General features: G+C 32.3%; 1 protein-coding gene across 15 annotated transcripts in view; it reads left to right on the forward strand.

The window, feature by feature from the left end:
• NBEA (neurobeachin) overlaps positions 1-12,682 on the forward strand; it is a 662,404-nt gene that overhangs the window by 234,286 nt on the left and 415,436 nt on the right. For 11 of the 15 annotated variants that reach the window (XM_072719992.1, XM_072719993.1, XM_072720000.1 and 8 more), the window contains 2 exons: positions 9,091-9,245; positions 11,488-11,614. In XM_072719992.1, coding sequence (XP_072576093.1) covers positions 9,091-9,245; positions 11,488-11,614 — 282 coding nt within the window. The remainder of the gene's footprint in view (positions 1-9,090; positions 9,246-11,487; positions 11,615-12,682) is intronic. The other 4 variants (XM_072719996.1, XM_072719999.1, XM_072720004.1 and 1 more) reach the window with 1 other exon arrangement.

Below are 12,682 nucleotides of genomic sequence, written 5' to 3' on the forward strand. Positions count from 1 at the left end.
GCCATTATTCTAAATTGCGTAAGTAGAAATGAAATTGAGGCACACAAAGCATATTTCAGTTCTTTTTAGGAAAAGGGTCTCCAGTGTAGTTAATATATGCAGTAGCTCAAGTACTATCAAATGTAAATGATGAGGTGATAGTGATGAAAGGAGGGGATTGAGGTCTCAGGGGGCGCTGATGACGGATGGAACAGAAGCGGCCTTGCACGGCACGTAACTCAAGTCTGTCGTCTTCACTGCTCAAAGCCATAATGGGAGGTGGCAGTCTGAAATGAGTTGCCACGGCAAAGAGTATTATTTTTGAAATGCTTTCACACAAATCACTAGGCCCTGCATACAACTTAGTTTCATGCTTTAATGTCATCAGGAGGCACAAATTGGTGTGTCTAATTGTTTGCCACCTGCCAGCAAAATGAGCTGCCAGCCAGCCAGACGGGTTTGATTGTCTGTCAGCCATTCAATAGATTGAGAGTGACAACATCAAAAATTTAACTTCAAACTCTAGAGCTTTGAGCAGCTTTTCAGAGACATCATCCCCAAAGTGCTTCTGGACAACTGCATTTTTCAATTATATTTCCAATATATTGCTACCATTTGCCTCATCTGTCTTAAGGTAGCTATAATTACATTATGAAGTATATAAACATATTTCTGAAACAGTAAAGTCTGAAATCCAAGTTATGACATGTCTTTTAACATCAGATTGAATTCCTTGAAAATAGGATCCAAGATGACAGGCTTTAGAAGCAAAGTCCTGAATACCACAGTTTCAAACACCGAATTATCACGGGTCTTACTCTACCAATAATGTATTTTTCATTTTTATCTCTAGTTGAAAAATAGCTATCGACTCAGTTGCTCATTTCTTTGTAACTAAATCATACTTCCTAATAATAATATTGTGCAATCCCAATGGAGATCACCTGGGATTTTACTTTTGTTAGCCACCAGTTTGTTGATTTTATTGCAGACATGCTAACCATGTATTCTTTATACTCATTTCATACTGTAAATTTGAAAATAGCTTCCTAAAACAACTGATGTAATTTGATGCTAACTTATGTTCCACATAGGATGTTTTTCCCTACTTGGGATGGAGCGTTTATGAATTTCAGTTGTGAAATTTATAATATTATCTTCTTTAGGTAGATTACAACATCAAATTTTAGAAACATTTAGACTTAACCTAAAATAAAACTTTTTTTCAGTATTGTTTTATCATGTTGTAATATTAAATATAAATATTCTTATTCACATGTCTGGAAAGTGCTGATTCTTTTTCTTTCATTTCTTTCAGTCATCATCTGTGCAGATTTACGTATATGTCTAATTACATTGAGTGGCTCTAACAAATGTATGTTTATGAATTGTAAAGCACTGAAAATGCTAGAGATTTTCTAATACTGGTCTATAGTGAGAAAGCACTATGTATATAGAGGACATACGGTTATGAAATAACTTTATCATTGTTTTATTTCTAACAGAAGCATTTAATAATCTCATCATAGAACACATAAACCAAGTTTCAAGGTTCCCCAACAATGCAGTCTCTTTTGATAGATTTAAATATAGATCTGTAGTTTATAAAATATTCTAGCCAAGCTGTATTTTTTATATATATTAGTATCTGTATAGCTTTTAGGTCAGGGTAGTACTTTTCTCTAACATCACCAATTAAGTTTTATCCTATATTTTATGTTAAGATTGTAGTCTTGTATATCCACATGATTTTAATCTTTGGAGAATTTGATACATATTTGTGATTTATGTCAGTTTTAATTCCCCAGGGATTTCTAAGATATCTGCCCCCCCCACACACACCTTAGTTTGGACAAAAGAAAAAAAAAAACGGGGACAGTATGTTTCCTCGTACATTTTAATATTTACTATATTTTAGAAAATTCTTTTATGTCTGAGATATCACAAAGTTCACAATTGTGTTGTTTCTCTGGCTAACAGATATTGATCTTGCATAATTTATATTTCATCCCTTTTGGTTTTTACAATCCCACTTATGTTTAAACTACTGGTTTAATAAGTTCAGGCAGACTAGTTTGTATATTTTCCCCCTCAAACTTTTAATTTCCGTCCTTTCAAGTGTTTTATTCTCTGAGTAAGAAAATCTCTAAAATAGAAATTTTAAGTATCATAGGACTAAAAAAGCAATAATAGATAGCCTTCATATTATTAAAGTCTAAGATGAGACTATTTTCTCTCTAGCTTTTTAATATTAACACTTTTAACATTAGTAGTAAAGATGACAATTTAGGGAAAATAATAAATGTTTGATAGAGATTATGGGATCTTCCTACACTGATTTAAGAGTATAAAAAAGTATAATTACTGCTGAGGACTTAATCTCTTTTCCTTTCGTTTTCTAATTTTTTTTGAAGTGTTTTACTTGTATCACTTAATGGATGAAAAAGTAATTGTAAACCAGATTGACTTAAAGTCTGCCAACCTTTACATTTCAAAGCTTCTGTGATGTATAGCCATTGAAATTCCAGCTTTTATTATGCTCCAGGAGTCCTGGGTGTACTAGTTTAAGGCCAGTTGCCAGAAGATTCAGTTTTGACTGAGCATGGTGGTATCCTAATGTCCCCAATGTTCCCTTTGTCTCTCCTGGCATTTACACAGACATTTCAGTGAGCTGAAAAAAGTATCTGTCTTAAAAAATGGATTAATGAAATAATTATTTCTTACATATATTTTTTCTTTTTTTTTTTATTTTTTCTTTAGTATTCTAAATATTTTATGTAGAGACATACAGAACATGAAAATGTCAGCAGTAACCCTGTGATTTTTGATGAGCTGCAATAAATTGTAATATCACCCTAAAATCAGTAACAAATTGTTTTTTTTCCTAAGCTTCGATTTTTTTCCTTTCAAGATAAATGTTTAGCATTTTATAAGCCTTGTTAGGGAAAAATGTTCATCTGGAAATTAGAAGAACTGGATATTAATAATGGATCTCTTTGTAATTAGTTGTGTGATGTATAACTTTTATTCTCTTTGGCTCTCTGGGACTCAGTTTCTCAGCATATAACAATGCATTATTTCTTAAAGGTCCTATAAAAATAAAAATGAAATGGTCTTGTAATTAGTCTCAAAAAAGTAGCAGGTAGCTATTCTTGAAGTTGGTTAAAAGACCTGAATCACAGGAAAGATAGGACATGTCTATTCCCAAAGCTATCACCTCACTTTAGGCCTTCAGTATCTTTCAAGTGGATTCCTTCTCCTATTCCCTAACTGGCCTCACTATTTCCAGGTCCCTCCCACTGACACAAGTGTATCTTCTGCATTTATGCCAAAGTAATTTTTCTTAAATGCAAAACTGAAAAAATTCTGAAATGATTTTTGATTACAAAATAAAAGATGAATTTCTTAGTTTGGAATGTCCTCACTTTTACCAGTCATAACGATGTATTTGCAGTTCCTTTAGTCTACTGTTTTTTTCCTCTCTTTGCCTCACTAAGGTTTTACTATTGAACTTTTCTCCTCTTGGCCAATCCTTTTTGTGCTACTTTTAGATTCAGCTCACTGTTCTCAGATAATGCACATCCTGTGCATAATTCTGATCAGAGCAAGTATTAAAATATATTGTACAGTTGATTTCTTGGTTTCTTGTATTTCCTTCAAGTATCTCTAAGACATGGATTATATCTTACTTTCTTTTTATTCCTCAAACTTGTCAGTGAAGTTGTATTCTTTTAAACTGACAGTGCTCAATAAGTGTTACAGAAAAGATGGAGCAGAAAGAAGGGACTCTTTCTGGGTACCACAAATGATTATGAAACTTGCCTTGATGAGTCACTATTGAAAAACCCTTATCTTCACTATCTTACTTTATATATAGGCCAAATCTTGAGGTATACAGATAAAGTAGGAACCTATTTATAAAATTCATAGAACTAACTAATGGACACCCCAAGACTCTGTACTTGAACCACTTCTTCTATCCATTTGCACACACTTCTTTGGTGATTTCATCAACTTTCCTGGAATTAAATAGCATATATGCTGATGATTCCTAAATTTATGTCCCTAGTCCTAGTCCTCTCTTCTCAACTAGAGACTTATCTATCCAATTGCTTATTCAGCATCACTGTTTGAATGATTAACAACTGCTCCAGCCATATTTGTCTGCCCTTCATGTTGCTTAAGGCAAAAATCTTTACATCATCTTTGACTTTTCTCTCACACCCACATAAAATCTGCAAATCATGTCTTGTGCCTTCTTAATATAGTCAAAATTTGACCTACTTTTCACCACTTTCATTTTGCCATTCTGCTCCAAACTACATATCTTGCTTGGCTTATTACAGTAACTCCTAACTAGTCTTTCCCTACTTTCCCTTTAAGAAACTTAATACAACAGCCAGAATGGTCCTACTTACCTTAAGATCATATTTTTCCCTTCTTCTTAAGCTTTTAATTGCTTTTGATCCCACTATAAGGAAAAGCCAATGTCTTTACAATGGACTCTAAGGACTTACAATCTGGACCCCTTTTACTCCTCTGATTTCTCTTCTCATAAGTCTCTAGACTCACGCTAGCCTTCTTCCAGGTCTCACTGCCTGTGACACTCTTATACTCTTCCCTGGATATCTTTATAGTTTGCTCTTTCACCTTCCAGTGTTTCCTCAAATACTACTTTTTTAAGCGAGTCTTCTCTTTAGCTACTGTCATTATTCCTATCTGTATTTTATTTTTCTCATGGCACTTTCCATCTCATATACTATTTTTACTCACTCATGTTATTGTATCTTCTTCTGTCTATCCATATTGGAATGTAAGTTCCATGACGGCAGGGATTTTGTCTTTTCTATGTATATGTCAGAATTTAGAACCACCTCTTGCCCTCTTGCATATCAATGTACTCAATAAATATTTGTTGAATATGTGAATGAATGAATCATAGATTACACCCTAAATCTCTGGTTTTGAGATAGGATAAATTCAATGATGGAAAAATTTACCCTTATACATATATATCACTCAATGTATTATAAAACAATACTCAATGGAACATTTTGTTGTAGTGAGTTATACTGAATAATTTCTTGGCTTGTGCTGTTTTATTGATAGCTTTTACAACCTTAGAGTATGTGTGAGTTTTATGTAGTATAGAGGAATCATCTACTTCTTTATAGTTTGTAGTCTTAAGGTATGGAACAAAATTCCCACAGAATTTTGAAATTGTGTGGGATAACGTGGAAAGAATATTCTTGAGATGGAAAAATGCAATTGCTGAAGTGTGTGTAGTATAGAGGATTCTATGTATGCATCTGTATGAATAGCAGATTTGGAAGGAGAGTGGAATATCTTAATAGTTTAGATGGTAGCTCTTAACTTTTTTGTTGGCTGTGTTTTTGAAATCCAGATAATTATTTGCTCACCCTAAAAAAAGTATATGTGTCAGAATTTTATGTATATTTAAGGGGATTTATGGACTTGAAATAGGTACCCACAGTAGTTATGTAGACTACTAGGTAAGCCTTTTGGTACAGATGGAATAGTCTACCAAGTAGAACATCCTGAGTAACAGTCTGATAGAAGATTTTGTAAGAGTTGAAAATTTCAATTTTCATGTGTAAGTAATTGTAAATATATAATAACGTTCTAAAAGATAACAAATATGTTATCAACACATATTGATAAATGTAAACTTGCAAATTATCTGTAAGGTAAATTGTTTGGACAGAGTGGTTTGATGTGTTAGGGAATTGGCAGTGTTGAAGAAATGATATTAAGGACAAGAATGTATAGTACTCTGATTTTAGCAAACTATCTGACCATTATAATCAAAGGAGAAATAGTAGGCTGCATAAAGTTATAGGCTGAGAAAGAATCTGAGAAATCAGTCAAATCCAGCTTCCTACCTCTCTGAACACAACCCTGATGACGTGACCCTCCCAGTCATTTGAACACATCAGTAGTTGGAAACTGGAACTCATAAAGTTACTAGATTCTTCCTCCTGTTGGTTTTTTTTTTCCCTCCTGTTGGTTTTAATTTGATAGATTTATCAGAGTTTCAATCTTCTTTCCTTTTCCTATACCTTCAGATTTTTAAAAATTTATTATTTTTTTTTACACTTTTCACTATAATTTTCTAGTCTCTCAGCCTTCTCTCACATGACTTGTTCTCCAGATCTACTGTCATCCTAACTCTTCTTTCATGGACATGATGCTGTTTGTCATTATTCTTGAAATATGATGCCTACAACAGCACACAAGATTTTGTTAATGAGGTCTGACAATCACAAAGAGTATGAGAACTGTTGCTCCCTCAAACTGCATACTGTTGTTGATGTAGACCCAGATTGCATCAGCACTTTGGGGAGCCATAGCAATCCTAACAATTGATAAAATGTATTGATCATTTACGATATTCCAGGCAAAGTGCTAAACGTTTTATATGCATTATATCCTTTTATCTTTTTGACAGTCTTACAAGTTGCAAACTATTACAAGTCTCATTTTAAGAGGAAAATGGACCTTAGAGAGGTTTACTTGCCTAATACCACCCAGCCAGTAATTGTGGGAGGTAGAATTCTCAGATCTGTCATTGTAAACTGGATTTTTAGCCACTGTGCTACTATATTTAAATGCCATGTTGCACTGCCAGATTCTGTTGATTGAGTCGGCTGTCAATGAAATGTCTGGAGGCTTTCACATTAATTGCTATTGAACCAGATATTTTCAGTTATTTAGTAGATTGGTATTTAATGTTGTTTGTCTTTATTTACAAGCTGTCATTAGAGGTTGTTGAGATTAATTTTTTTCACTCATTCATATAACTAATTTTTCATAACATATGCTGCACAATTTCAGCACTTGACAAGATGCCTATAGTAGTCTATTAACAGAGTTTTTGCCCAAAGTTAGTAAGGACCTATTAATCAGGAATTTTTGGTGATAGTTTTCCTGCAATCTACAAATCTGTCTCACAGCACTATAAACCAGTCTCTGTTTCTTATTTTATCCACAGGGATTTTAATGAGCTGTAGGAAGAAAGTATTATCGTTCATTTACTAATGATTTTTTTTCAAATTGAGAGTTAATAATTGTTTTCTTTCTGGATAGCCAGTGAAATAGTGTATCTAAGGTTAGTTTAGAAGTTTAGAGAAAGTTTTGATGATAAACGCAAAATACTAGTTCATTTTTTTTCAATTGATAGTATAACCAGATAACATATAATGTAGGCAGAGAATGATTTCATTTTACACAGTGGTGATAATCATTAACATTTATAAGATAACTTATACTTTAAAATCCTTTTAAAAACAATCTCATTTAATTTCCCCATTTATATGTAAAGTATGTAGCATTCATCTTGCAATTTTTGAAATGAAAAACTGAAATTTAGGATCACACAACTTAACGGATTCCTGGGTGGCTCAGTGGTTGAGTGCCTTTGGCGCAGGTGGTGATCCTGGGGTTCTGGAATCGAGTCCTGCAGCAGGGGGTCTGCTTCTCCCTCTGCCTCTCTCTCGGTCTCTCATGAATAAATAAATAAAATCTAAAAAAAAAAAAAAAGGTCACACAACTTGAGAATGATTTAGGTCTCGAGACTTAGTTTTCTAGTTCTATATCCTATATTCTTTCCATAATGTCACACTGCTTCTCAATGTATTAAATGAAAGCATTGGATGAGGAAAGGCCAGTGAAGGGGTTGAAAGCATAAAATGTGCTTTTGGTAATTAAATAAATAGTTGAGAGTTCAAGGTTGAATCTAATGAATTAGATTCCACCTATAAAGAAAAAAGAAGAAAATATCCAGAAAGAGATAATGAAGAAATTTTCTGACACAAGTAAAATTATTTAAGATCGTAATATATTTGGTCACAAAAAAGTTTTAAATACTCCTAAAATTGAGAGTAATAATTCTTATAAATTTAGATTTTTGACATTGAAGAAATTGGTGTTATTTGGGATGTTTAAGCTATAGACTTACTTGAGAATGAATCACTAATATAATTTTCTTTAAAGCTTTTTAATGGGACAATTAAATTTTTTGTGTGTCTAGGCACATTTAAAAGTACTAGTTTAGATTGAAGAGTTTTGTACTGTCAGTCATTAGCTTTCAAGCATTAAATTTGAGCTTATAGCATCTCATATGTCTACTTTCTAGATGAAAAAATTCAATACTGGTTGAGTAACACTGGTAAATATTTTTTCTATGAAGTTGCAGTGTGTAAACTTTAAGAATGAAGCTTCACTACTTGGAAATGAAGATATTTATTATACTAATAAATAGTTTATCTCTTAAAATCATATTTATTATTTAAGGTTAACACAATGCCAAATTCAGAAAATTTTTTTGTGAGATTTATCTAAATATATTAAAGTAACTTAGGAAATCCCTTTGTTCAAAATGTCAACGTGTATATGTTCATGTATTTACAGGTAAATGATACTCATGTAACAGCTACTATGTATGTGACTTGATTATCAATTTCCTTGATATCAAAGAAATACTACAAATAAAATTAAAGATTCAGAAAAAAAAAAGGATAAAAAATGTCAGGGCTTGAAAGCTAAATAATCTTTAACTGAGTATCCAGTGTATCAAACAACTAAACTATTCCCAGAAAAATAAAGTATAAACTTACTTAGGCCATTAGATGTTGCTCAGTATTCCCTGATTAATTTTTAGCTTTACTATGAAGAAGCTTCAGAATCTGACTTTTGGAATGGTTTTTATGACAGTTTTACACATGGAGAATATAATATGGATAAGAAGGACATTTTATGCATATTTTGCAAAAACTATGCAGATGCAAAATATTCTAACTTGAGCATACATTTTCCCAGTTTTTCCAGATTCATATAGCCCACCAGCCATCTTAAGAAAGTTCTGTATACTCCAGATCCTACATAAACCTTTGCTAAGTGAATTAAAGTCAACACACTTCACAATATATCCTGATGTCCATATCCTTTTCACCAATGAAATTGGGCTCAGAAGTTAAAAAAAAAAAAAAAAAGGAAGAAAGATAATTGAATGTTGACTGTATATGTCACAGCAGAGTTGGATTTCATCTTAAACCTTGTGTTTGTCACTTTTCCTCATTTCTTACTCTTCAGGAGTGTCGTGGTACCTGTTAAGAAGCCACCTCCAGGTAGTTTGGCTGTAACCACTGTGGGAGCCACTGCTGCTGGAAGTGGGCTGGCAACAGGCAGTACCTCTAATATATTTGCTGCTACTGGAGCTACACCAAAAAGTATGATAAATACAACAGGTATTGTCCTTATATATTTTTGTGATACCTCATCTTTTTCTTTCTGTTTTCTATATCTCCATTTTTCTGCTTATTTGATCTTAAAAAAATAAAATGCCCTAATCATTTAAGATTATCATAACCTTTAAGAAGGTTCTATTTTATGTTACTACCTTTCAGAATTTGTCTGTACTTCTAAGACATATTTTTTTAATGGTCATTTTAGAGGACACTATTGGTTTTTGTTTTGAGTCTTCTCAAAACAGTGCTATTTACTTTCAGAGTTAAATAAAATTGCTGAAAGGTATTTGGGGAGCAAAACCAAAAGATAATTTAAACACTGCAGTTTGATATATAAAAATCAATAAGTTGTATCAAGAATATCATTAAATACGTTAGTGAGTGTAAATAGATTTAGTGATGTTTACTGGCTGAACCCTAATATATCTTTTTATGAAATCCTCTAAGGAAAAACAGAGCTCCCTTAAGAACCTTGACATATGCAAGAGCCTCAACTTAACGGGGAAAAAATGCATGTGAATAAGAAACATTATTTGACATTGAATTACTTTATGTACGTAGATTGCAGTGGTATCCATATCCAGTTCATTGTCCAACCTTTTCCTAATGATTCTAGGAACAAAAAATTCCAAATCACTACAAATTTTTAAAGCCTGCCTAAAATAACCTTTATTTTTGTAAATTTCCAGAAATGTTCCTGTTGATTATTAGCTAAATAAATCCTTACCCAAATCTTTGTGATTCCATTTTAGGTATTTATACAACGCAAGATGATCCCTGACTTTTCTTCCCTGACTATAGTAGCCTTCTCTTCTCCAAACTGTATAGCTTTGAACTTTACCATCTATTATCATTACTTAGAATCTTCCCATTTTTATTAATTTCATAGCTCTTCTATGTTCTTTCTGTATCTATCTTGTTTATCATACCACCTGAGTCTGACATACCATGAAAACACACTTATGGGGTTGTAGTAAGTAGAATATACTCTATCAAGCATATTTATATTAGCAAATAAACATTATCAATGGCATTGTGTTAAAGAACATAACATCTTTGGTTTATCTATATTATAAATAAATATATCCAACCTGTCTGAAGATTTTAAAGTTTTTCTACACTGTTTATAATCTTATTTTTTATATTCATTCTGTTTATAGAAATAGGAAGAAAAATACTTTTCTTTTACCAAAATATATATATGTTAAGATTTTTCAAATATGTCAGTGTAGTAAAAGATATCTGCAATTAGTGTCTATTGAATAATTCCTTATTTTTAAAAGATCGGTTAAAGGAAAATAAAATTACCTCATTACCTCTTTTTTATCTTTATATGAAACAAGTTATAACATTTTCTTATAATTTCTATTTTATGAATAGATATAGGAAGTGATCATAGCAAGGAGCCTAGAGATAGTATAAATTATATAATTTTACAGTGGAAAATAAAATGTAATTAAACATCCTTCTCAGAAATATATACAAACACACACACACACACAACATACATTTATATGCCAACACCTAAACTGGGCCTATTGTCCAGTTTAGATTTTGGCAAGTAGATGCTATTTAAGTGTTGCAGCAGAAATCCCAGTAAGCAATTCAGTTTTATGGGATGTAGTGTGAGATAAGATAATATTCAGGAACACTAGATGTCCCTCAACTCCACAGCTCTTTAATATACTTACATGGTGTATTCTAGAAAAGTCTGTTCCAAAGTGGCATCTTCATATCGTTGAGGAGAACTCATTATTTTAAAATCAGGTACAATTATATTCATTATAGCCCTCCTTAAAACCATCATTTTATCAAAATAAACATTGATGCTCCAGTGCCACAAATTTATGCTCAATTTATTGTGAATTGTATCTTAAGTAGTGAAAACTAAAAATATTACAATATAGCAATAAAAACATAAATTTTTCACATCTAAATTTGAATTGTCTTGTCAGCCTCATTTTAGCTAAAATTATTTTCATTTCTTGATATCTTTTATTTATACCCCATTTGTGTTATGTAGTTGTTAGATTAATGTAAGTAAGTCAACTAGATTTTAATGCAACAACTATTATTTATAATTATAAAAAGTTATTAGTGTACTAATGGCCAAATGATTTTTTTAATTGATGAATTCTGTTTGAAATTCATATGAGTAAATCTTCAAATCAGATAGTAATATAATAAAAATTATTTTAAGTAAGTTTATGTTTAAGGCTAAAAATTATTATTTTGGGAACAGGTGCCGTGGATTCAGGGTCCTCCTCATCTTCCTCCTCTTCTAGTTTTGTGAATGGTGCTACCAGCAAAAACCTTCCAGCTGTACAAACTGTTGCTCCAATGCCAGAAGACTCGGCTGAAAACATGAGGTATACATAACTATTTGTTTATACTCATTCTACAACTTTACCCTCAAGCATTAAAATACAGTAAATACAAAAGTATAGTTAAGAATTCTTGAGAATGGTTAATTATGAATTTTGTGATGACATTTCATAATTGTATTGTCCTGATATTTTTAAAAACCACCTACTTTGGATCCCTGGGTGGCGCAGCGGTTTGGCGCCTGCCTTTGGCCCAGGGTGCGATCCTGGAGAACCGGGATCGAATCCCACGTCGGGCTCCCGGTGCATGGAGCCTGCTTCTCCCTCTGCCTGTGTCTCTGCCTCTCTCTCTCTCTGTGACTATCATAAATAAATAAAAAAATTAAAAAAAATATTTAAAAACCACCTGCTTTATTTCAGAGCCTAAACAGAGATGGTGAGTGGTTTTTAGACTCTGGTGAATTTGTAATCTATTGTCATATGGCATATTACTATTTCCAATAAAGTAAAAATGTGCACAAATGGTAACATGAAAACATTGTGCATCTTTGTGGTGGAGATGAAAAATTTATAATATAGACAATCTGCAAAGTTATATGTAATACATATGTAGTTGAAACTTGAGTAAACAAACATCTTTTTATCGTGCTTAATGGATAAAAATTTATAGTAGCACATTACAAAGCATTCCTAGAAGAGACTAGTCCACACACTCTTAGAGTTAAATTGTACACATGCAGGTGTGGGTGTGTGTGTTCACATTTTAAATTCAAGAATTACACAAATACAGTTTAAAAGCTCAGTGAAACAGTGAAGACATGATACCATCACCCAAGTCAAAAAATAGAATATCCCAAGTACCCCAGGAGCCCCCAGCTTGTGTTCCTTTTCCTGTCAATAACCTTGCTCCTCTTCAGATTCATAAACTTGACTTTTAATGAGGTTAGCTTTGTCTTTTTTGAATTTTATGTAAATGGAATTGCATAGTATGTGTTCTTTTGTCTGTAGGGTCTTTTGTTCACCTTGTTTATGAAAAACATCCATGTTGTATATAGTAATAGTTTACTTATTTTTATTCCATTTTTATTCCTTTGTGGGTGGATACTATAGTTT

The sequence above is a fragment of the Vulpes vulpes genome, chromosome 9, assembly GCF_048418805.1.
Source record: "Vulpes vulpes isolate BD-2025 chromosome 9, VulVul3, whole genome shotgun sequence".
NCBI lineage: Eukaryota > Metazoa > Chordata > Mammalia > Carnivora > Canidae > Vulpes > Vulpes vulpes.